General features: G+C 39.2%; 3 protein-coding genes across 8 annotated transcripts in view; 2 read left to right on the top strand and 1 right to left on the bottom strand.

Moving 5' to 3' along the window:
• Positions 1–17,791, top strand: part of GluClalpha (glycine receptor alpha 1) — a 39,683-nt gene extending 21,892 nt beyond the window's left edge. For 2 of the 6 annotated variants that reach the window (XM_017249012.3, XM_043212331.2), the window contains exons 5-13: positions 3,271–3,340; positions 3,404–3,640; positions 3,783–3,917; positions 6,536–6,688; positions 12,857–13,021; positions 14,191–14,297; positions 14,989–15,113; positions 16,074–16,190; positions 16,421–17,791. In XM_017249012.3, the coding sequence (XP_017104501.2) occupies positions 3,271–3,340; positions 3,404–3,640; positions 3,783–3,917; positions 6,536–6,688; positions 12,857–13,021; positions 14,191–14,297; positions 14,989–15,113; positions 16,074–16,190; positions 16,421–16,430 (1,119 nt within the window). In that variant the 3' untranslated portion in view covers positions 16,431–17,791. Of the gene's footprint in view, positions 1–934; positions 1,006–3,270; positions 3,341–3,403; positions 3,641–3,782; positions 3,918–6,535; positions 6,689–12,856; positions 13,037–14,190; positions 14,298–14,988; positions 15,114–16,073; positions 16,399–16,420 lie in introns of those variants that run through there. The other 4 variants (XM_017249011.3, XM_017249007.3, XM_017249008.3 and 1 more) reach the window with 4 other exon arrangements.
• A 2,322-nt stretch (positions 17,792–20,113) lies between these two features.
• LOC108130524 (luciferin 4-monooxygenase-like) lies at positions 20,114–21,868 on the bottom strand. The gene is made up of 3 exons (XM_043212036.2): positions 21,710–21,868; positions 21,137–21,648; positions 20,114–21,071 (listed from the first exon to the last, which is right to left on the bottom strand). The coding sequence occupies exons 1-3, from the start codon at positions 21,851–21,853 to the stop codon at positions 20,114–20,116; spliced, it is 1,614 nt and encodes a 537-aa protein (XP_043067971.1). The 5' UTR covers positions 21,854–21,868.
• Positions 21,869–23,459: 1,591 nt separating this feature from the next.
• Positions 23,460–25,224, top strand: Acsx2 (Acyl-CoA synthetase X2). The gene is made up of 2 exons (XM_017248741.3): positions 23,460–24,139; positions 24,216–25,224. The coding sequence occupies exons 1-2, from the start codon at positions 23,472–23,474 to the stop codon at positions 25,168–25,170; spliced, it is 1,623 nt and encodes a 540-aa protein (XP_017104230.2). The 5' UTR covers positions 23,460–23,471; the 3' UTR covers positions 25,171–25,224.
• Positions 25,225–25,328: the final 104 nt, after the last annotated feature.

Below are 25,328 nucleotides of genomic sequence, written 5' to 3'. Positions count from 1 at the left end.
AATTAATCACTAATCTGATATCGAATTATTTATAACTGTGATGACTGGTGAAAACCATCTATTTAGCCTCGGATTAATAATAATTACGTACCTATTTATTTTCAATTATTCCATTTGCTTACTATACAAAAAAAAAAAACAAAAAAAATTATCTGCCAAATAAAAAAATTAATTTAAATTATGCTATTCTATGTACTTAGTGAAACTATAAATTCAAATGTGAAATGTTCATTTTAATCGTGTGCTTTGTATGTGGTGTCCCCGTCCCCAAAATATAATTTGCCCCTAACTCTTCTATGAAAACTAAGGGAAATCACTTATATAACATGACAATCCAATTAAAAATCGTTTGGCTTGCACTTACAAAAAAAAAATATAACTAATCTAACTCAATCGGCAGGATACACAAATTTTCATTCAAAGGCAAAATTTGATAAATCGGTTCTATTCAAATTAAAAAAAGGAAATCTGAATTAAAATATGCGGAATGTATTTTTCAAAAAGTACTTTTGGTGAAACACAATCAAATAATCGAGAATATAAAAATTCAATTAGCTAAAAGCCGAATACATTTTTTACGGCTTAATTGACGCGAACATCAATTGAAAAACACACAACAAATCAAAGACATATTTTATTTTTCAATGAGATCCATGCAGACATTTTTCCCAACACATTCAATTGATTTTTACCATTTACCATTTCATTTGTGTTATGGTTTTATTATTTCGCTTTATTTTTCACATTCACACATAAAATTCATCAAAAAAAGTATTATAAAACTTGAAAGATAGTTGTAAGCTCTAAAAGTTATGCTATTTTAGTTAGTCAGTAAGTGAACAAAATAAGTTAAGGCCGTATCCATCACAGAGGGGGAGTCGAGGAGAACAATTGCTAAGAAAAGAAAAGATTTTTATATGATGATTGATTTTAGCTAATTTGGCGACAATTGTGAAAGTCAACATGTACCTGCGCTCCATTTCGAAAATAGACGACTACAAAATGGTGAGTCCCGGCTCAAGTACTGCAACAGCAAGAACAAAACCACCACAACTACTTTCACTACAAAAATTAAATAAAAACCAATGCGCTTTCTCTCACTTTGCTGTATATGTGCGTGCGTGTGTGTGTCTACAAAACGTTAACCATGTCCAGTATCCAGTACTTTGGGCCTATTAAATAATTGCATTAATTATAAATGTCCCTAACCATAAGTGTGTATGTGTGGGGGTTGTAGGTGGTTGTATAATACATAACCCTAAACGAGTCTGTCGCAACGGCTCTTCCGGTCTGTGTCAGTGGAAATTGTATATTGTTTTTTTATCTGCAACCTGTACAATGTAAGCAAGCAAAACGATGTAAAAAATATAAATGTATCTAACTGTAATATATATATATTAAAAATAAAAAATATTATTCACCATTAAATCCTTGTGTACATGATCAAATTCAACCTGTTATTCATTTTCTTCACTTTTGTTGTTTTAAACTTTAAGCCAACTCTAAGCTTACTGCTTTGTCTCCACTGCCAGCCGAAGTTAACTGCCGGTGCCGGTGAGAGTGATTGAAACCACGAGTTTATGAACTAAGTTTTAGCTTTAACGTAGGCTAGGCTTAAGGCTTAAGTCAAGAACCACCGCAAAACGACACCAACGACATTAACACCCATTACAGACACAGCCCACAATACACCGCTCACGCCCAGCTCATTCAGTTAAGTTCCGTTCCATTCGGTTACATTCGATTCGGTTCTTTCCCTTTACCTCATCATTTCCAGCCACCTTGTTTCTAAAACAGTTGGAGGACTAATGAAATCAATAGCACAATAGCTTGCCACCTATTAGGCACTATGACAGGTCTAATTTTAAGTACAAACTAAGAGATAACGTACATCATGCTAACGAGAACAGAAAAACTGTAGAGGAAAACCGCCATTCACAGCCTCCATTTGTCCAGATTGGTTTCCGCTGTCAGGAAAACAACGATAAAAAGCGGATAGCACCGACAGCAAAAAGCTGGTACAAAAAAAATTAAAAACATTTAATTTACGTCACTTTGCGATGCATACAAATGGAAAGAGTAATAAACGAAAACCAATTATTTGTAATAATTATTCAAATTTATTTATTTTCACAAGGCCTCATGTGAGGGCGTGTGTTTTTTACAACAAGTTCTATTATGAACTTTAAAAAGAAAATATTGAAAAAGAAGTCGCAGCTTATTTAAATAATAGGATTTCGATGCGATTTTAGTTGGATTTAGTTGAAATTATTATTCAGCCCCAGATTCTTTTTTCAAAAAGTCCCATCTCCCGTGGAATGGCATGCCATTTTATTGTATTCCGTGTTAGCATGATTTTTTTAAAACTCTCTATGTAATTTCTTTTCTGTTTTTTTGTCATTAAACTAAACTTTTAGCTTTTGCCTGTAAAATATTAATATTTACATGACTTTGTTCCGCTTTATGACTTACTTTTAGGGTATTATTTATGTAATATAAATATTATTTCTTTAAGATATTATTATGTGAAATATAATTTTAAGAAAAGAAAAAAAAACTTTTCCGAAAATATGCGTAAGATGCCTGGCTTTTTCCACTCTGCTCGTTCTGCTTTTGTCTTAAAATTTGTTTGCCTGCTTTTAGCTTGCTTGCCTGTTTTTAAAGATTCATGTGTGTACAACACGTCGCATGTGGCATTTTGTTGCATTTTGGGCAAATATTAAATATTAAATAGACATGACAAAATATACCATCAGCCGGACCAGTGCCGGAAACATTTTACCAAACTAGCAGAAACCCAAAGCCAAACGACAGTTAACCATTATACTATATATATATTTAAAAATATATACAATTATCAATATATACCCACTCTGCTAAACATGCCAAATACCAACTACTTCGCCACGCCTTGCTCGCAATTTCATACTCAAACAAAATCAATCTTTGCAAAAGTAAAGCTAAAGACCCTAAAAAAACGAAAAAAAAACCAAAAATCAAATTGAATTAAATAAATCGAACTGCAAGCCACCCCAAATTGAAAAGACCTCTCTCTATTCACACAATCTTTAAAAGAAACCAAAAGAAACAAGAACAAGAACCCTCTGAAAGAAAATCTCTTTTCAATTCGCCAAACCTAAATTTGCATTGTAGTTGAGATTGAATCCCCCAAATAATACCATTTAACTTCGTCTACTAATGAGAGTTTACATTTGCCCACCACTCGCACCACCCGCACCACCCAAAAATCATCTACTTTCGCCACCTCAGGAGTACAGTGTGCAGCTAACCTTCCGTGAACAGTGGACGGATGAGCGACTGAAATTCGATGATATACAAGGCGAGTTTAACCAAAAATATATACTTTGTGATATTCTAAGAGTTGTTATGATACTTTCTTTAGGCCGCCTGAAATACTTGACTTTAACGGAGGCGAACCGTGTGTGGATGCCCGATCTTTTCTTCTCGAACGAGAAGGAGGGACACTTTCACAACATCATCATGCCCAATGTTTATATACGCATCTTTCCCAACGGCTCAGTGCTATATAGTATACGAATTTCACTGACATTGGCCTGTCCAATGAACTTGAAACTATATCCGTTGGATAGACAGATCTGTTCACTACGTATGGCGAGTTGTAAGTACTATTTAAACGAAGGTCTATTATTACAAATAATGTAATCCTTGAACCATATATTCGTCGGAGTAAACATTGATGTTGTGCCGATTAAATGTTTTGTTTCAAAATGATTAATTGTATATTTATTGAAACTCCCTAGACGGCTGGACCACCAACGACTTGGTCTTCCTGTGGAAGGAGGGCGATCCTGTGCAGGTGGTTAAGAACTTACACCTACCTCGCTTCACTCTGGAGAAGTTTCTGACTGATTACTGCAACAGTAAAACCAACACGGGTAAGTACTCTCCGTTCCGTATGTGTGTTCGAGCCGTGTTTCTTTGTCTCTGAGTTTTTGAACTCGGTTATTTTAATATGTTTTCCTAACCTTTAGTAACATACTCTGGCTTGATTCGTTTACTCGCTGGTTGCGTATTTCGTTTGCATTTATAAATAAGCGTTCCTCAGAGATTGCATGCCAAGTGGTTTAACTTTAGCTTGTACAATATCGTAAATGTTGGGTCCCAACTGGAAAATATTATAAACGGTGCCATAACCACTTCATAGCACACACACATACACATTCTTATAAGCTAGCACACATATTATACTATACACTCTCAATTACCCACACCCTTACCCATATGCAATATACATACATATAAGCTTATATATATAAATATATAGCGAATTTCATAAGATGCCGTTTACACATGCGCCATTTCAATGAGCATATCGTTTTGGGCCGTTATCAATGCCCGAAACGCATAGAACCAACATTTTACGATGTAATTCACACACACGCTTGCCGCCACTTACATACACATACAAAATCGCACCCATACACCTACACCCACAGGCAAATACAGGGACATCGTTTTACGTTTACCTTGCCGTTTTTTATGAGCACTTTGAAATCTGCGCGCGCTTTAAGTAAATGTTTACCTTGGCGAACAACTATTCAGCTGGGCGGGCGATAAAGGAGCTTGGGGGTTCCTCCCATCAAATGCGAAACGGAAAATGAAGGCAAAAATGGCAAAAGCCGTGCGGAAAGTAAATTAATCGAGGAAATTGTCTGCGACGTTGTTTAAACTTGCACAAAGACGATGGTGCACTGAAGATGCTGGCGAAGATTGCAGATACGGATGTGGCAGTGAATGCAAAGTGGAAGCAAACAGGAGGGCAGGAATTTTTTTTCTGAGAGAGTTGGCAAACTGTGTGTCAGCATATTAGGATAGTTTGCGGCAGCCAGAGCAAACAGAGGAGCCATTGTTTGTGATTATTTAGCCAAGTATTCAGTATTTATCCAGTGAAGAGCTCACCTAGGCTAGAACGTCCACATACATAGAGTTTGTTTGTTGTTTATTCTTTGCCAATTATCGAATGGAAATGAAAGGTTTAATTAGTGCCATCACTTCCCCCCTCCATTAATCATCAACAAATAACTTAGCATGAGCCTGAAACTCCTTTCTACCAAACTAAATAACCAAAAACCAAATCAAGTCACTTTTTAGCTCAAATATACATATATTTAATACATGTCTACCAAATACGACTTTTTCCACTTAGACGTTGCGTAGTTGTTGCATTTTAGTTGTCTCGCCTTGAACCTAGTTGCTCACATAAAGTTTATTAATTTTATATCTTCTATGAGCGTTGAACGGAATGTAAGAGCGATGCGAATGAACTCTAGAAACGAACTCAAAATCACATACAATTTGAACTGGCCGGCCGGCAATCAAAGCTGGCCAGAGACTCATCGTTTGATTGATGACGGCCAACAAACAGAGAGATGGCCCAAAGCCAGAGCCAAAACCGAGCCAAAGGCACAGTGGCCGCGCCATTGCGATTGCCACAGTGCGAAATGTTCCAGATGCGATGCGAAATATCCAGATTCAGACCAAAGACCCAGACCCAGACCCAAACCCATACCAAAAGTACCCAGTCGAGACCAAAGAGCCGAGCAAATAAACCACACACGCAGCCGTCAAATACAAACAGGGGGGATGTGATGAAAGCCCCCACATGCAGATACATACTGAAAGAAAATTTAATGAACTCCATGCCGAGCAAAAAAACTCAACAACAAAACCAAAACACCCAAAAAACAAAATAGCCGAAAAAAAAATATGAGAATGTAAAATAATAAACAACTTTGTCTTGAAGAGTATGGAACGCTTTGCCAACAAATTAACGGAAATGAAGCACAAGAAAGGGGCGTGGGCAAATCAGAGGGGGCGGGGCAAGGAGCGTGCGGCTCGGTAGGGGGCGTGGCAGCTCCTATCGAGCGGAAGCCAACGGAATGAGAATAAAATCAGTACAACAACAAGCCAGAAAACAGAACACAAGAGCCGTCGTCGAACTTCATTTCCGTTAAGATTTTTGTTGCAAAAGTCAGAAAATTGAATTCATGTTGATACTTTTTGCCTATGATGCAATTTTTCATTTCATTTTATAATTTTGAACTCAATCTCTCTCTGTCTGTCTATGTGTCGCCAGCCACCCACCTAATTTTTCTGTCCTTGTTTTTCCTGTAAATATATTGAAACTTTTACATCCTCCGCCTAATACCCGCACTCCTGTCATTACCCAAATTTTATTTCCTTTGTTTTCAAAAAAAAAAAATGCCTACTTTTTGTATATACCAACAACAAGAAAAATTGTCTGTAAATGTGTTTTAATTTCTTTTCTTGGCAAAATTTGCGAGCAAGACACTTTTTATGTTCTCTGTTCATTGGATGGCATTTCTTTGTATCATATATTGGATATCTTATCTGTGTGTATATACTGACAATACTGTGTGTATGAAATTTAAACAGAACGAAAAAAAACTGTCCAAAAATCTAAACCTCTTTTTAAAACATCCTCCCGTACATTTTGAGTTTGACACAATTTATATACCTTGTATACTCATAGGTGAATACAGTTGCCTCAAAGTCGATCTACTATTCAAGCGAGAATTCTCATATTACTTAATACAAATTTATATACCATGCTGTATGTTGGTCATTGTATCATGGGTATCATTCTGGCTGGATCAAGGAGCAGTGCCAGCGCGAGTGTCGTTGGGTAAGTCTTCATTTTATGTTTAATACGCTCATCAACATGTTATTTTTCAATTGATTTCTTGTAATGATTGATATAATCGTATCTTTGTATGTACAATATCTATACCCTTGCAGACCCATTTATACCCTTTGTACATCTCCGACCATATGAAGTATATATATTCTTGATCAGGATCACCTCCTAAGTTTATATAAGCATGTCCGTCTGTATTGGTGGTAAGAAATATGGACAAGAAATCTAAAAAATATTTTGTATCAAGATTTTGACGCAGAATGGTGGGAATCGATCTAGAAATCGTTTAAGATACTCCGCTAGAAAATCGTATCAGGAGTGGGGAAGATATAGCTATCGCTGTGGGCCATATAGGGAAAAACCTCATTTTCAAGGGTTCCCATAACGAAAAATGAAAAAAAAATCTAAAAAATATTTTGTCTCTGGATTTTTATGCAGAATTGTGGCAAATCGACCCAAAAATCGTTTAAGGTATTCCGCTTGAGAATCGGATCAGGAGTGGGGAAGATATAGCTATCGCTGTGGGCCATATAGGGGAAAACCTCATTTTCAAGGGTTCCCATAACGAAAAATGAACAAAAAATCTAAAAAATATTTTGTCTCTGGATTTTTATGCAGAATTGTGGCAAATCGATCCGGAAATCGTTTAAGGTATTCCGCTTGAAAATCGGATCAGGAGTGGGGAAGATATAGCTATCGCTGTGGGCCGTATAGGGAAAAAAATCATTTTCAAGGGACATCACGAAAAAGGGACAAAAAATCTAAAAAACATTTTGTCTCAGGGTTTTTATGCAGAATTGTGGCAAATCGACCCAGAAATCGTTTAAGGTATTCCGCTTGGAAATCGGATCAGGATTGGGGAAGATATAGCCATCGCTGTGGGCCATATAGGGGACTACATCCCATAGCTGCCATATACATACATATATTTTTTTTTTTTTTGTAATAGCAGGGTAATGTTTATTTAAAACTGTCCATTAGGGACAACCATTAAATTTTATCACGTAAACTTCACGTATAGATATTTTTAAATATTAATATGGTAGAAAAAAAAAAATTAGAGTAGTAAGGGGAGGTCCAGCGGGTGTGTCCTTTTAAGTCTTCTGGGTTGCTCGCTGCTGTCCAGCAGGGAGCTGGCCAACCGGTTCGGGTGATTATGAAGCCTCTGCATGTAACGTGCGCTGCTTCTTTGTATCTCGTCCTTGACCCAAGGGAAATTGAGAACCTCGTGGATGGTGCGATTGTCATGATAGACGTGGGCCCCAGTGGCGATTCGAAGGACTCTATTTTCGAAAGCTTGCATAGTTCGGACATTCGTCTTGCTCGCAGTTCCCCAGAGCTGTATGCCGTACGTCCAGATAGGGCGTATTATTGCCTTGTAAATGAGGAGTTTAGTGGAAGTTCTCAGCTTCGATCTCCTACCCATAAGCCAGTTGAAGGATCGAAGTCTTTGAATAGCCTGTTTCCTCTTCTTAATCAGATGGGGCTTCCAGGTGAGCCTCCTGTCTAGGGTGAATCCCAGGTACCTGGGATTGTCTACCTGTGGGATTGGAGAGCCGTTAAGGTTAACTGGAGGGCAGTTGCCTTTGCAGAGAGAAAATGTGGAGGCAGTGGACTTCTCATTATTGACGGCAATGTTCCATCGCTTTTGCCAGTCGCTGAGCAAGTCAAGCTGCAATTGCATCGTATCGGCTGCCCCCAATGCGCTATCGGCGGTGGTAAGGAAGGCGGTGTCGTCTGCATAGGTTGCTGCGAGCAGGTCAGGCCTCTGAAGAACAGGGAGGTCGGCCGTGTAAGCATTGTACATCAACGGGCCAAGAACGCTGCCTTGGGGTACACCAGCGTGAGCTTCTCTAATACCGGAGATGGCCTCGCCACATCTAACAGCAAATTTACGGTCTTCCAAGAACGACTTTAGGAACTGGAAGTATGGTCGGGGTACGCCAGTCTTTAATTTATATAGAAGACCGGGATGCCAGACTCGGTCAAACGCCTGCTTCACGTCCAGCATGACGGCCATGCAGTACTTCTTGGATTCAAACGCGTCCAGGATGCACTGCACTACCCGATGGCACTGCTCTGGCGTACCGTGTCGCCGCCTGAAGCCAAACTGGTGGTCAGGGATCAGTCCAGCCTCGTCAAATACTGGCAGTGCTCTGCTTAAAAACACTCGTTCAAGTATTTTGGAGAGCGTTGGTAACAAACTTATTGGTCGGTAGGACGAAAGGTTTGCTTCGGGTTTCCCGGGCTTAGGTATCATAGTTACCTGGGCACGTTTCCATGTGGACGGGAAGTACCCTATCTCCAAGCATCTATTATAGATCCTCGTAATTAGCTGAATGCTTGGAGGTGGTAACATTTTTAATGCAATTGCATTGATACCATCATCGCCCGGGGCCTTGTTGTTGCTCATGATGGTTATAAGCTCAGCTGTTTCCTCCTCAGTCACTGGTGGTATTGGATCGGCGTCCCTAGAAGGCTCGGCTAGCAGACGGGCAGTTTCAGCAGCATCCTCCGGTGAGCAGCGATCGAAAGGCGTAAAGACACCTTCGAGGTGTTCGGCGAAAGCGTTGGCCCTGTCCATCTCCGATCTGCACCAGCTGCCGTCGGTTCTTTGTACAGGTGGGATCCTTTTCAGCGGCTGTCTGATAGATTTGGTGACTCGCCATAAGTTATGTTGAGGGTCGCCTGGCTCAAGTTGTTCGACGAACCCGTCAAAGGCCTGCTTCCTTAGTCTTGCCAGAGTTTCTGTCAGACATTTGGTCGCTCTATTGAAGGCGGTTTTGTCCAAAGGATTCCTTGAGAGCATCCACACTCTTCGGAGTCGTCGCTTTTCAAGTTTGAGTTCTTCGACTTCTGGGCTCCAAAAATGGATGTCCCTGTCAGTGGCTCTTGGGCGGTTGGAGGGCCTTGGTGCTGCTTCAGAAGCTGCCGCCTGAATATGGGCTGTTAACTCTTCTACAACGGAGTCGATGTCAACCGGGGAGTCAAGTGTCGGGCTGGGGTCGGTAACGTTGTTCAGGTAGGATTGGTACTTGTCAACGTCTGTTGTCTTGTAGATCAGCTTTTTGCGGGCTGACCTGAGCAAGGCTGGGGTGAAAAGTGACACGGCAAAGGCGCTGTGGTCCGAAAAGAGGTCTTCCACTTCTCTCGCTTGAATTCCGGCAGAATCCAGTCCTCCGGAGATGGCGAAGTCTAGCACATCAGGGATTTTGTGGGGATCCGTAGGCCAGTATGTGGGTGCACCGGTTGCGTGACAGCTCAAGATTCGGGACTGAATCTGCCTGTATAGGGCCGAGCCCTTTGGGTTCGTAATCCTGGAGCCCCACCAGGGGTGTTTAGCATTAAAGTCCCCTCCGATTATGAACTTGGGGCCGAGGCAATCCAGTAGCAAGCCGAATTCCTGTTCGTGGATGTTGTGCCTGGGGGGGCAATATGCTGCGGCGATTGTTATGTCACCGTTGGTAGTGGAGATTTTAATTTGGGCACATTGTACCCAGTCTTCGCACATGGCTGGAAGTGCCTCATACTTGATGCAGCTGCGAATAAGGATGGCCGCGCCCCCGCGACCTCTACCGTTCGGGTGGTTAGCGGCAATGAGGTCGTATCCTCTAATAGTCAAGTATGATCTGTTGGTAAAATGCGTTTCTGATATGAGGAGAACGTCTGCTTGGAGGGTCTTGCAATATAGCTCGACCTCTGGCCTTCTTTTTACCAGGCCGTTAGCATTCCATATGGTTATATTTAATTGCGTATGCATAAGGATTTGCAAACGGTGGCCATCATTTGGGCTATTTGGCTTAAGACCTTCTCCATCATGCGCTCAAACATAGATTCCATCCTAGCCGTTAGGGCGTCCATTGGATTACTTGAAAGACTGGGATCGGGATTGGGGTTGGAGTCAAACTGTGGTGCTCCGTTTTTGACTGCGCTAGCATAGCTGATGTTAGGGTTAAGGGGTCACGCCACCCTGAAATTTTCAAAAAATCGATTTTTTTTTTTTTACTTAATTTAAAAGACTATATTCTTACGCGTATTTTAAGACGTCCCCGAAGACAATATCTTGATAATTATGGAAGTTATGTTTATTTGAAGGCGGCACTGCAGGAGGGCACCTAAGACACTTGTTTTTCTTCTTTTGCGTTTTTCTCGAAACTACTTTTTTCAAGACGGTGGGCATGATAACTCAAAAACTGTTCAACCGATTGACTTGAAAATTGAAACACATCTTCTTACATAGATTTTCCACAGAGTGACGTAGGATTTTTTTGATCCAATGGATAGAAATTTTTTTATGCAATTTTTAGTACGAAATTTTTTGCCCAAAACATTGAGTCAAGTTTTGAAGTGCTCTCATTTGCGTAATTTTTCTTCTTTTCTAAAACGGCTACGTCACTCTGTTCCAAATTTATCACTTTTTAAAAAAAAATGTTGTTTACTTTTTTCTGATGAAAATTGACACGTGAATCATGCCCACCATCAAGGAGCACTCCGGAAAAACCCATGATCGCCGATGTTCATATCTCCGCCATTTTGAATTGAAAACAAATTTTTTTTTAGAATTTATAAAGCTCATTAGTTGTATTAAATAGAAATAAAAGTGGAAAAATCCTATCTCAACTAGTTTAGTCACAAGAAATTCCTGAAAAACCGTCCCGTTTCCACGCGGTCAGGGTGGCGTAACCCCTTAATTTTGCTGAATTGAGGTTGCTGGCGTCTTGGGGCAGCCTGCTTGGGGGCGAACGTGCTCTTTGCCTTTTTGTAGGCTGGACAGCCCTTGTAAGAGGCCGCATGTGATCCGTCGCAGTGGAGGCAGACTGCTGGTTCACTGGCAATTTTGGTGCATTCGGACGATGGGTGCCTATCTCCACACTTTACGCATCTGTACTCCAGATGGCAGTACCGTTTCGTGTGACCGAAGCCCTGGCAGCGATGGCATTGGGGCACATCGTCGAATTTTTTTGGTGGCTCAACCGTAACCACCGTGCTGCATAGCCGCTTGACTTGAAAGGCCTCCTTGTTGTTTTTGGCTGGCTCGAGGTTAATAAAGAAAATGTTTAGTGGCTTCTTTGTACCTTTTTGCATAGGATTGTGTATATACCTGACTTTGTGTCCATGGCTGCTGAAACCCACCTTAATATCCTCCGGGTCGGTGGAGAAGTGGAGGCCTTTAACGACGATCCGATAAGCGCGCTCGTCTCGGGGCTGGAATGTGTGGTATCGATGGTTATTTTCGCTCAGGAACTTTTTCAGAGTTGAGTAAGTATCCTTATCTGGAGTCATGACGCGAATTGTGTTGTTAGTGCTTGCTTTGTAGGTCACTTCAACATCCCCGCCTAAGAGGTGGGAAATGTCTTTGGAAAGGCCCTTGATGCTGGATACGTCCGGGATAAAAATTGGGGGCGGTTTGATGATTTTCGCCGTTTTTACCGCAGATTGCTTGGTTTTCTTATCATCTTTTTTCTTCATAACGTCAACCTCCATGTCGCTGACACGATCTTCATCGTCTAAATCAGAAAGAATTGCATAATAATTTTTTTCAATATTAGCTTTAAGTGCAGCTCTGGCTGCTTCGCTGGTGGTAGGTTCGTCTTCCATAATGGGTTTTTTAGCAGACTTCCGCTTCATTTCTCCATGCTCGGAGTCGCTGGAATCGACATCTTGAAAATTAGAATAGGCTTTCTTTTTCGAAGGCGGCTTGATTTTGATGGAACTGGGAGGGTTTTGCCAGCCCATTAAGTTGGTTTTGCCCGAGAATGGCCGCAAGATTAAGTAAATAAGAGTGGTTTTATATTTTTTTGGTGGTTGGAAAAAAAAAAATTTAAATTTTTCTTTTTATTTTTTTAACAAACAATAAAACGATGCTTTCAGTTCAAAGCCTACCTCTCGTTCAGGACATACATATATAACTGAACTTTTGGTTTGAGAATTTTGGTTTTTGAAGAAAGAAAGTTGAAAGTTCCCACAGATTTTATTTTGGGTCCGACCTTCTATGCGACCTACCAAATTTTATGGGTCGACTATATCCTTTAGCTGCCATATAACTGAACAATCGGAATAAATATATGAGGCAAGGGTATATGACATCGGCTCCGCCCGATGTTAACTTTCCTCTCCTGTTTTAATATATTTTGCTTTGTGTATTACCCCTTGCAGGTGTGACCACACTCCTGACCATGGCCACGCAGACGTCGGGCATTAATGCCTCCTTGCCTCCCGTGTCGTACACGAAGGCCATCGATGTGTGGACAGGAGTGTGCCTGACCTTCGTGTTCGGGGCTCTGCTAGAGTTCGCCCTGGTGAACTATGCCTCCCGTTCAGGTTTGAATAAAGCTAGTAATTGAGATTTGATATGCTTCTTAACAACATATAAATGTTAATTAATCGATGGTGTTTATCTTTTTTTACTGTTGTTTTATTGTACTGAGTGATATCGAATATACCGTATATATAACTATATAGTATTTTCATATATAAATGTCTACGCCTACTGTACATAAGAGAACAACTCACACGACAACAACAACTTACACACAGCAACACTCGCATACCACCACCCTCACAACATTGAGTAGCAGGATCTGAATACTCTACCCCATTTCTTGATGTGGCACACAACAACAATAACAAAATATCGGGCTTTATACACAGACCTATAGACCTACATATGTGGTCTGTATGTCTGTGCAATGGTCTTAAAAAGCTTAGTCGTAGAATTTTGATCGATTTTCTTTCATTTTCTTTCTATTTGTTATCTAATCACAAAATGATTTATTTTATGTGAATTCTGACTAATCCAGGTTTTGGTTTTACTCTCTTATTTCATTGTCCGCTCTCACCATTCATCGACATCGACATTTCCAATACGAACACTCGAACACACCCAAATACTCGCTTTTCACCGACCATGAACTTTGAAACGCGTTTGAAAAAATCAACATTGACTAATCGGTCGAACTTCCTTTCGAACTGCAATAATTTCATTTCGGTTCTTCGTTGTTGTAAACAAAAAACAAAAACCTAAAATCAAAATGCTTGCAAATAACAACCACCTATGTGCTAATCAACCCCACGACCCCTGTGGTAACCCAACTATATAATTATTTGCTTTTAATTTTTACCATCCTGCGTACCCCTGAACCCCTGAATCATCGATCTAATGCACTCGATTTTTATTTGAATTTCTATTGATTTGGTGGACATTTCGAATCGTTTAACGTTTTCTGTATGTGTGACTATCTCTCTATCTTTCTCTTTCTGTCTGTCTCTATCTCTGTCACGACTAACACTATCGCTGTCTAACCTAATAACTGTGTATAATCTGTGCATCTAAAAAAAACACAAACCTAAAAAAAAACTGTCTGTAAAAATTCATAAAAACCCAAAAATAAACATCATCACCACCTACCCAACTGCCTTGGAACAAATAAATTCTTGTCAACCATCTTCTATCACATGCGTATCTATGAAATATACGGATCGGGCCGCAGACATGCATAAGGAGAATATGAAAAAGAAGCGCCGCGATCTGGAGCAGGCCAGTTTAGATGCCGCTTCAGATCTGCTCGATACAGATAGCAATGCAACGTTCGCAATGGTACTTACCTCTTGATATATCTCTTTTTGCCAACCTAAACACCTATTTTGGTTTTATCGGGGCTCTCTTTGTAAGAGTTATTTCTCCTTTTCCTAACTTATTTTCAACATTATTTAGACGGTTTTAATTTCTCATGATAATGGCTTGTGGGTAAACATTTTTATTTTTTACAACCAAGTTCATATACTTTTTGTTTTCAACTCTAATTGGCTTAAACAAAATTATTATGATAAAACTATTAAAACAACTATTTCCTTTTGTATTTGCCTCTATTTTATTACCACAAAACAAAAACAAAATTTCCAAAAAAAAAAAAATGCCAAATTCAACAACTTTTTTCAAACGTGCTCATCCCAATTTACAACAACAACTAACCACAAATAAACTGAAACTGCAACATCAAACAAAAAACTGAAACTCCAACCTCCCACCATCACAACCATCGTTGAACATCGCCGGCAACCAAAACAAACCACTCAACCGGAATTGAATTGAAAAATTGCAACGAAATTAAATCAAATTACGCACATGCCATTGCATTACTCCATCCGACTGAACCATCCAACCACCTGTGCCACTGCTACCACTACAACCACCACTGTCACCATTGCCATCCCCCATTTGCATTCGAATACAATCGAAACTTTCATGTCAAACGGCGTCGCAATATACTCGCCATGGCGGCCAACAGAAACCGTTAGTGCGTCATCCTGGCGATCCACTGGCCCTAGAGAAACGGCTCCAGTGCGAGGTGCACATGCAGGCCCCGAAGCGCCCCAACTGCTGCAAGACCTGGCTCTCCAAATTCCCAACAAGGTAACTAACGGGGTCCCAAGACCCCCTCCGGTAGCATAACCCTAACTCACCCGTGTAGATATCACTTATAGACCCATTGTGTTCCGTAGTAGTTGGTGGATTTACTTTTTGATGTTGTGAACATTTACTATTCTACTCTGTATATTCTCTTTCACTAACTCTTGTTGACTTTTTTGCTAACTCACATAACTTTACTACAGTCATTGAATATCCTGAAAATGTGAAAGAAAACCAAATGACAAAAAATATATACATGTTACAAAAACGAAAAGAAAATAAATGAAAACCAATCCCGATATCTGCCGCTTGCTTGCCGTTCGTTGAATTCTGTTTGCTCGCTGTCTTTTGTTGCCAATAAAACAATGACGAGATTTAATTGCTTGCCGAAACCAATTCAAGTATTTGTGAAATTAAAAAATTGCATTTCAATTTGTTTTTAATTGATTTTTGAACCCTTTTGAATTCGCACCACTTATGGTTGCCATTCAGAAAGTTATGCTTTGCTTTGCAATTATTTTGTGTGTGATTTGTTTGTTTTAAATTTGGAATATTTTGGTTGTAGAAACTGTGATTAAACTTTCCCTTCATAAACTCACCAGAAAAAAATTGAAAATCATTGAAAAAATAGGCCATTAACCATTTAAAATTATCTAAAAATTTACAACCATTTCTGTGCCTAATAGAATCGCCGAATATCCCTACTCCCAGTACTTTCCTTCCTGTATGTAGAATCTTTTATTCCCTAGTTTCCGCACTTTTTCTGTTTTCGCACGTAGCTTTTCCCAACATTTAAAACAAACAAATTATTTTGCCAAATATTTTCAAAACTAATTTCTAAAAACGAAAAACCAATCTTTAAAAATTGTCTATTAAATAAAAACAAAGAAATCACAAAAATCAAAAAGCCAATCTCTAGATGATCAATTAATTTATATTTTCGTACTTGTTTAATGCCCAAAGACAATGTTCTAGATCGAAGAGAATCGATGTTATATCGCGGATCACGTTCCCGCTGGTCTTTGCCCTATTCAACCTGGTCTACTGGAGCACATATCTCTTCAGAGAGGAGGAGGATGAGTAAATGCCGTTACCTATTGCCAAATCCAATTACTTTATAGAAGAGTTGGGCGCTGGTGGACAACATGAATTTACTAACCTATTTCTTTCACTTTCTTTTCCATTTCGGTTGAACTTCATTTCATGCTTTTCTGTTGCGTATGGCTTTGTTGGCTTCATTTTCGAATTCGAATTTGGTTGATTCCTTGATTGACACGTTGATTGAAATGATTTAATTACGACCACTAAAGGACCTTCTAAGGCGCGTCTCTGACACCCAGTGGCTATGTAGAATCCAACCCGAAATTAACTTATTATAATGTTAATGAGATCGAAGTAAAGGGATGCATTACGATAAATCTATATGTATGGTTATGTCTCGGAACAGTGCAGAATAGTTAAGTAAAAAAGTGAATACTTAGTAACCAGGCGAGGCTTCAAGGCACTTCCTCTAAGCAATTGGAATGATGAGCTGGAAACTGTATTAGACGATTGACACAAAACGATAGTTAATTATAAGCTAAATTGATCAAGAGTGACTGCATAGTAGTTAATGTTATAAATAATTATATAATACACTCCCATACTGACACTCACATCCATAAACTTGATTTATTTCTGAGGATGCTCCAAATTGTTACAAATTGATGAATCATTTTAGCTGGTGACCGATTTTAATCAAATTTTGTTTCGGACCCCAGCCTATTGTTAAATCTATAAATTTGCAATTGATTTGTACTTAAATGCGTTAAGTTAGTTAAGCCGCAAACAGAGAGAAATGAGGTCGTAGACGAATCGACGTTTGTAAATATCACATACAATAAGTTTTAAGCGAAACTAGTTTAAATGAATTCTAATTGTAAAAAGCGTGTAGATAATTTAAGTTTAGTCGATAAAAAAAACAACTATTCGAGGCGAGAAACTCTAGGTAAATTCAATTAAATTATGTTCACCATCGTAATGAATAAAAATCAAAACGAAAATATCGAAAGATCCTTGAAAGCACACAAAAACAAAAACAGATTTTTATTTTACAATTTTTGCCCAAACCACTCGTAAATGCTAACTTCAACTGAAACTGAAACTGGTGGGTATTTGCAAGTTCTTCCTTGTTCTTCTTTTACTATACAAATTTATAATTATTTATATATATTCGTTAGAACGGCTTGCCTTTGATTTTAGAGTTACTTTTTCAATCGTAGCTAAGTAGTTATTATAATTACGGGGGATGAAGCCCAATAATTCTGATTCCTCTTTTATTTAAATTCTTAGAAAAAAATTAATAATAAATCAATTAACCATTAGTTACTTATTTATTGGACCGCAATGGCCCTCTATCATAGTTAGTTAATTTAAATTATTAGATTTACTAAAATATAAATATGCGAGATGCAAACCATAAACCAAATAACAGACAATACAATATATATTTTATCATGTAGTGCAAGTCCCCAAGATCTTTAATCTACACATAAATTGATAAAGTTCAATATGATACTCCATAAATTATATCAAGATTAATATAGTTTTTTTTTTTATATCCATAACAGTTACTGATTATTTAAGTGCCTTTTGTAACCGAAGAAGATTTTTCTTCTACTTTTCTTCCTGTTTTTAATACTTGAAATTAAAAAACTTTTTTTTGAGCAACTAATCTTTTTTGAGCAAAATATCTCTGTCACCCAAAAAATTCAAACTTTTAAAGTGCACTAACCGTACCCATAAAACATGCAGATCAAGTTTTAGAATTAACAAAAAAATGTGAATTCTACATAGCAACAACCGATACCGAAATCACACTAATGATATTTAAATCCTTAAAATAAAATTCAACTTTTGTAGTTTGTAATATTTTGAATTAAATTGAAAGCTTGTTTCGTCTCATGTTTGATTTGACTTTTTCATTGGTTTCGAAAATACATTTTTTCGTTCGCTATCATTTCCAATCTAAAGGTAAGAAATTAAACGTAAACAAGAAAAAAAAACAGAAAATCAAAAATCAATTGAAACTTACTCTAATATATAAACACTTAACACGGCACCCACATAATAATTGTTGTCATAAAACAGGCGATCAGAACACAAATAAAAACCAAAATCAGAAAATAGTTAATAGATACTTTCATGTTGTAAAAGTTGTGCCAAGCAAAGCGAAAACAGAAATTAGTCAGAGAATATCGAAGGACGTCGCTAAATTATACCTAACTCTAGCTATAGTTGTATTGTAAATGAAACTATTGAACATACAGGGTTTTTAAATGTGAGCATTAAATTGATGGAAGAGGATATGTCGGCATAATAGAGTAAATAGCTGCAGAAAGCTGGACCGGATGCAGGCCAGATGATTGATACGCATTGATTGATGTACTATGTAGAGCAAAACCAAAATATAAAAAAAAAATAAGCAGAAAAAATATTCACAGCGGAAAAAGAACAATTAATTAAATTAGATCATACACGAGGGGAGGGCGAAAATTTGTTTTCGGCGTTTAATTTAAGTGGAGAAACATACTTAGGTTGTGTGCTGCTTTTCAGGTGTCGTTCTTCAATTCGGTCAATTATATTTTTTTTCCCGGGCAAATCGTTTAGCAGCAGCAGTCCAGTTTCAATGTAAATAGTTTGGGTCGGAAGATGTAAATGTCATTTACTGGTTAGGTTAACAAAAATTTAAAGAAAAAACTACGCGAATAACGTAACACAAAATGTGCACGACTTTATAATATAGATGCGTTCCAAAAAGACTTAAAGGTTTTGATTAACATGAGAAAAACATAGAGATAAAATCGTTTGCCATGGATGTGGTAGCGGAAACGGAAATGAGACCCGTGTGGAAAATAAATTTGAGGTGTAACCTAGATTGTAAGTTAACGTATGTATGTGTAGTTGTTAAGAGACCGTGTTGCAAATCGCATTCGCAAAACAGACTAGTTAAAAATTCACAATACCAAACTAAACTAAGACCAAGAAATCGCATTCACCACCCACACTCTATCTAAACTCACTTGAGAGACTCACTCACCCAGTAACTCACTCACTCAATGTTTACTCTTTGCTAAAAAAAAAATCAAAAGAAAACCAAATTGGAATCGGAATCCAAATCGAACACAAAACAAATATTCGCACAATTTGAGGAGAGAAGCGAGTTCGAGTTATTGCAAGTAAAAATTTAGATAAATCATAACACATATCTTCCAAAAGAAAAAGGGGGCGACCCATGGCCCATTTCTAACAATCAAACAACTCCGCATCTAAGTTCTATAGGAGAAATGTAAATACGAGCGAAAAACAAGAAAACAAATCATTGAAATCGAAATTGAAAAAAAGATCAATAACACAGCAAATCACCTTACTTTATAGGGCTAAGTCAGGACATGCACATTCACACACTCAGCAAAACACTGTATAACCCTAATGAAGGAGCTAGCAAAGTTCGCCCCAACACGATAGTCTTAAGACCGAGGAGTTTTGGTAACAAACGACAAATGAATTTCGCAGTAGCGCAATCCAATCCAATCCAGGAACATGAATAATCCCAATCACAGTAAACCAATCTAACAAGAACAAATGTAGGGCAACCATAGAACCGGCTAGAGGCCGTCAATGGAAAATTAAACAGCAAATCAAATGTCTACAAATGTGAAGAGATTAGTAGCATAATTTTACAAAAATAGTTGAAATAATTGTTGTCATCCAGATGGGAAAGAAATCCATTGATTGAGATACGAAAAAAGCAAGAGAAAAACAAATAATTGTGTAAAACCCCCCAGATTAATGATGTTTGTGAAATGTTTATAAATAAATGAAACAAAACGAAACGAGAGAATACACATAATAAATGACTTTTAATCAATTTTTATTTTCAATATTAAATTAGTTTATTCTAAGGTAAGAGGTAGTCACAATTTTACGTCATATGCAATTCTGTTTGAAATTTAAGTAATATTTTAATTCCTATTTTTGACTTGAAGGTAGTGTGCTTTGTTGGCTATGCGATTAGTTTTTCCGTTGGCACTTCGCATCAGATCGTTTACAATGATTGCTCCGGCATTCAGTTGCTTATACTTGGAGTCCGTACGAGACTGGACATAGTCCACCACATCCTGTTCACTAAGACTACATCCTTGTCTCTTGACTACACATGCGGCAGCCTCATCTCCATAGATATTGCTCCACACTCCGAAAACACAAACCTCGGCTACCTCTGGCATTTGGGATATTATGGCTTCGATGTCATTTGGATAGTACATGATGTTCTGATACTTGAGCATATCCTTTTTGCGCTCCATAATGTACAGGAAGCCATCGCGGTCCACGTAGCCCAGGTCACCGGAGTGGAACCACCGCTTGAGGTCCCGCATATCTCGGGTCTCCTGTTGATTTCCGAAATATCCCATCCAGTGCTGGCCATTGCTAATACACACCTCTCCCATCTCCTCGGGACCCAGTGACTCACCCTGGTCGTTGATTATCTTCATCCTTAGTCCATTTACCAACCGACCCACCGAATTGGGCTTCTGGTCATAATGCAAGTTGATTGTAGCCATGGCGCCCAGCTCGGTGAAGCCATAGGCGAATTGTAAACAGTCCTGGCTCAGGCGACTTCTTATACTGTTCTGCACTTCTACGGAGGCTCGAGATCCTCCATACATGTAGCACCGTAGACTGGATAGATCACAAGTCTCAAACTCCGGGGTGTTGACCATCATAGCCATAGCCGAAGGTGGTTGAATGATCCAAGTGACTTTGTAATCCTTAATAAGTTTCATCGCAAAAACAGGATCAAAGGCATTATCCGCTATGATACGAGTTGTGCTATATACCCCTGAGGTGATAGTGGTCAGGAGACCAGTAATCCAGTCAAGGGTGTTGTGGGAGTATTGAATATCCGAGGTGGTCAGATGGCTGGTGGTTAGAATATAAGTAATTTTTAAATTATATTAAGAAAAGTTGTTAATTTTTAAACTTACTGGTTAGCCGCCAAAATTTGTCGGCTATTGGAGATGGTGACAGCCTTGGGAATACCAGTGGTGCCCGAGGAACACAGAATGGCCAGCGTCTGATCATTTCCCTGTTCCAATTCAGCGGGCTGAAAATTATCCTCGATTGGAGTGTCCAGAACTTCATTGATCGTGATAGATTCCGAATGGTGATTGCGCATGGTAATGATTTTCACATCCAATTCAGAGGTGGCCTCTCGTACTTTTTCGAATTCATCTCCATCACAGAATATCAGTTTTGGCTTGGTGATGTTGAACAGCTTTTCGATAGTGTTTCGGTCATAGGTAATGTTTAAAGAATGGAAAGCAATTCCATTGAAAAAACAGGCATAAGCCACGGCGGGTAAATGGGTGGTGTTCCTGGCAATGAGTCCAACCACATCGGTTTGGAGGAGGCCTTCAGATCTCATGAAACTAGCCACATGCATTGTGTTTTGCAGAAGTTCTTGCCTAGTCAGTATTGTGTTTTCCGTTGCCGAAATCTATAAGATCCAATATATGAATTTATTTCCTAATATCTTAACTTAGTATTTTTTTGCATACCTGAGCAATTTGTTTGGGATGTCTCTGCATTTCCTTGAAGATTATTTCTCCAATTGATAAATGGCGGTCAAAGTAGTGCGTTACTTGGTCTCCGCTCCAGATCTTAAGATCGGAATTGTAGTAGTTCACTGGAGTATAGGGCATCTTTTCGCAGATAAGTTTCACTTCCAACTGTTGGCCGTCCACAGCAGAAATCTCTCTTTTATAGATCCCGTAGAACGTTTACGGCGGTCAGATTAAGATAACATCTTTAAGTGAGAAAAAGATAGATCGTTGTAAACGGCACCATACCAGATGGCGACAATATAGTATAAGTCATGCGTTATCTTTACATTACTCTAAGCATTTTTTTATTTAAACAAAAAGGAAAATTTCACCAAGTTTGTTTACATTTTGTCAAAAATATAAGTTGTTGGTATCTGCGTTATATTTCGCGATAACAAAGTCATGAGACTTGTTGTCTTGTAGGTAACTTCTTTGCCAGAAGCTTATCTATAAGCTTAGCGGATGAAAGACATTACATACGGGTTTAGCATTTCGCTCGATCATCTGTGATCTTTGGCCAACTGGGCGGAGCGGTGTTTATTTAGGCCCCGGCGGTTTTTGCGTGGTAATGTTTGTGCCGATCTGCTGGTTATCTGTAATGACGTTAATATCCAACATTAGACTGCAATTCTTTGATATACTGACAAGGTAGTTAAGTTAATTATGATTTCTTGTAAAACAGTATGATTCGCACTTTGATTTACCCACTCGGCATGAAATGTTTTAAACGAAACGTTTCTATGATGTTTCTTAAACCTGTATATACTATATCGATCAGGTAGATGCCTTGAACTATACATATTTAATCTTTATTAATTTAATAATAAATTAGACTATCAATGGAAAGAAATAGACCAATGCTACTGGTAGGTGCCTGCTGGTAGAGAATCTGTCTTAGTTAGTGGTCAGGATACGGATGAATCTCCCGGATGACATTAACCTTCGTATTTTGGGCATTTTTTATATTCGATTATTTAGATAACAAAATAATTTTTAAATTTCGCCAATTTTCCCCCTTCAAGTCTGTTGAGTTAAATTTTTCAACTTTCCTTCTGTAAAACATGTAACAGAATTTTTTTTCTGTTATCACGTACGGCCTTTATTTATCTTACTCACCAGATGGCGCTATGTCCCAAACAGAGAGCTTCACATTTCGGACGCCACGTAATGTAAAGATAAGGCGCCACTGTGAGTATTTTACAATAATATTTTTATTTAAATCTATTATTTTAAGTAATTTATTTCCTAACAATAAATTACTTCACATATTTTCTTTATTTATATATGAATGAAGTCATTGTCCAAAATATCCTCCAAACATTTTTGGATAGAGTTGGCAACAATTTATTTAATCATTAACGTGGTAAAGATGTCCTCCATTTAATCCAACAACTTCTTTATAATTAGATCCATTAAAAAACATTTACGGAAGTGCTAGGTAAAAAACAATAATAAAAAAAATTATGTACCTACTGAATAATTGGAAAACTAACAAATTGGCGTTTTTCATTGCACAACTTGGTAGTTATCTGATCCGTGATATGTTATTTCAACGAGATATCGTGCAAAGCAAACGGCTTGGCAATCAATAGGTGGAATTAAATATCCGGACACTTTAACTGCTAAATTGCCGACTAATTTGGCCAATTTCTCTGACCTTTAAATAGAAGATTCCGACCGCGATCGAGCCGCAGTTGCGAACCGCGCGTGCATCAAAATGTTGGACCTTATCGGTAACTTTGCAACCCACTACGATGGGAATCAAAAGATTTGGAGTGGCTCCAGCCAGCAGAGTCTGTACAACGATGATTTGACAGCAGGCCAGATCATCTTCCGGCAGTTGCAACGCCAGCCCCAAAGGATATTTCAGATATCTCACACTGATAATACCCGCCTGACCCGATCACAGATGCTGCAAAATGCCGCCAAGGTGGGCTGCTATTTAAGGGATCAGGGTTTCAAGAAGGAAACAGACATCGTCGGACTCATGGCCCGCAACTCCACCAATGTGGGAGCTCTGGCCTATGGTTGCCTCTTCAACGGCACCCCCTTCCACGCCGTCAATCCCAATCTAGAACAAAAAACCATTGACAGCCTCTACAAGATCACGAAGCCTCGTATCCTTTGTTGCGACGTGGCAGACTATGAAAAGATCAAGGACATAGCAACCAGTCTGGGTGCTCTAGTCCTCATTGTCAATGGAACGGTTAATGGAGTAATGAGCGTCGGTGATCTCCTCCAGAAACCTCTGCCTAAGGACTACGAGCCAGCTCAGTTTCATCGTGGTGTCGACCGCACCATGGCCATTCTCTGCTCCTCGGGAACGACGGGCACTCCCAAGGCGGTGACTCTCTCCAATAGTCGAAAGTTGTTCGAAACCCACAGGTATATTAAGTACAAGTATTATGTAATATTAGTTTAACTTATTGACTAACTAAACTCCCCTTTCTCTTTCCTGAAGCTATTTGGGTCCCGATGACGTTCAATACGCTCCGAGCACCCTTGATTGGTTGACGGGACTCATTACCCTGGTCACGGCTGGTGTCTATGGAACAATTCGTCTGATATCGAGCCAGATGTTCAGCACTAGCCACTTCCTGGAACTGTGCGAGCAACACGAAATCAGTTGGACTGTTATGGCCAACTCCCATGTGGCTATGCTGGCGAATTGTCCGCAAACCCGCGCCCAAAAACTGCGAAGTCTGAAGCACTTGATCTTCGCTGGCGGTCACTGCTTAGTGGCTACCCTGAAAAAGATGCAGTCCTTCCTGCATGGTCCTGGAATCCTGAGGAATGCCTATGGTCTTACCGAGGTGGGAGCATTGGTGTCCTACAATTTTGAGACTCAGCTAAAGCCAACTTCGGTGGGTCGTCTGATGGAAAACATTCGGGTGAGGATCGTGGACGCGTCAGGGCAGTTGCAAGGACCCAAGGAGATGGGAGAGGTCCAGTGCCACAATGGTCAGACCTGGAGCGGTTACTTTGGGAATCCCCAAGCCACCGCAGAGATGCGGGACGCGGCTGGATGGTACCATACCGGCGATATTGGATACTTTGACGAGGACAACTTTCTGCACATTGTGGAGCGCAAGAAGGACATGCTAAAGTACCTGGGCATGATGTACTATCCGCACGAGGTGGAGGAAGTGATTGCCCAGATGCCTGATGTGGCAGAAGTCTGTGTCTTTGGAATCTTCAGGGAGACGGAAGGAGATGCTGCCGCTGCGTCGGTGGTCCTTCGATCGGGGAGCAAGCTGAAACCCAGCCATGTGGAGGACTACGTCCGTCAGAACGTGTCGGTGGAGTTCAAGCATCTCCATGGAGGAGCACAGATTGTTCCCCAGTTGGCCAAAAGTGCCAATGGAAAGGTGAACCGACATGCAGTCAAAGCTGCTTACTTAAAACAAAAACCTTAGTAACAAATTAATTAACATAAGAGTTTGAAGCAATTAAAATAAATGTGTTTCCAGCTTAAGTCACGTTTTCATTTACCAGGTTTTTTTATATCACAAACTTTAAAGAAAAGTTGTAACAAGTCTCTCTTAGAAAGTTCCTAATAGAAACACATATTATT

This window comes from Drosophila bipectinata, chromosome 3R (assembly GCF_030179905.1).
Source record: "Drosophila bipectinata strain 14024-0381.07 chromosome 3R, DbipHiC1v2, whole genome shotgun sequence".
Lineage (NCBI taxonomy): Eukaryota > Metazoa > Arthropoda > Insecta > Diptera > Drosophilidae > Drosophila > Drosophila bipectinata.
The sequence above is the reverse complement of the archived record's forward strand: the minus strand, read 5'-3'. Positions and strand labels throughout refer to the sequence as shown.

Bases quoted from the DNA above. Each gene is read 5' to 3' on its own strand.
- LOC108130524 (XM_043212036.2), bottom strand. From the start codon at position 21,853: ATGCCCTATACTCCAGTGAACTACTACAATTCCGATCTTAAGATCTGG. The intron at 21,649-21,709 runs GTATGCAAAAAA...TGGATCTTATAG, and splicing joins ATCCCAAACAAATTGCTCAG to ATTTCGGCAACGGAAAACAC. The intron at 21,072-21,136 runs GTAAGTTTAAAA...TCTAACCACCAG, and splicing joins CAAATTTTGGCGGCTAACCA to CCATCTGACCACCTCGGATA.
- Acsx2 (XM_017248741.3), top strand. From the start codon at position 23,472: ATGTTGGACCTTATCGGTAACTTTGCAACCCACTACGATGGGAATCAA. The intron at 24,140-24,215 runs GTATATTAAGTA...TCTTTCCTGAAG, and splicing joins AAGTTGTTCGAAACCCACAG to CTATTTGGGTCCCGATGACG.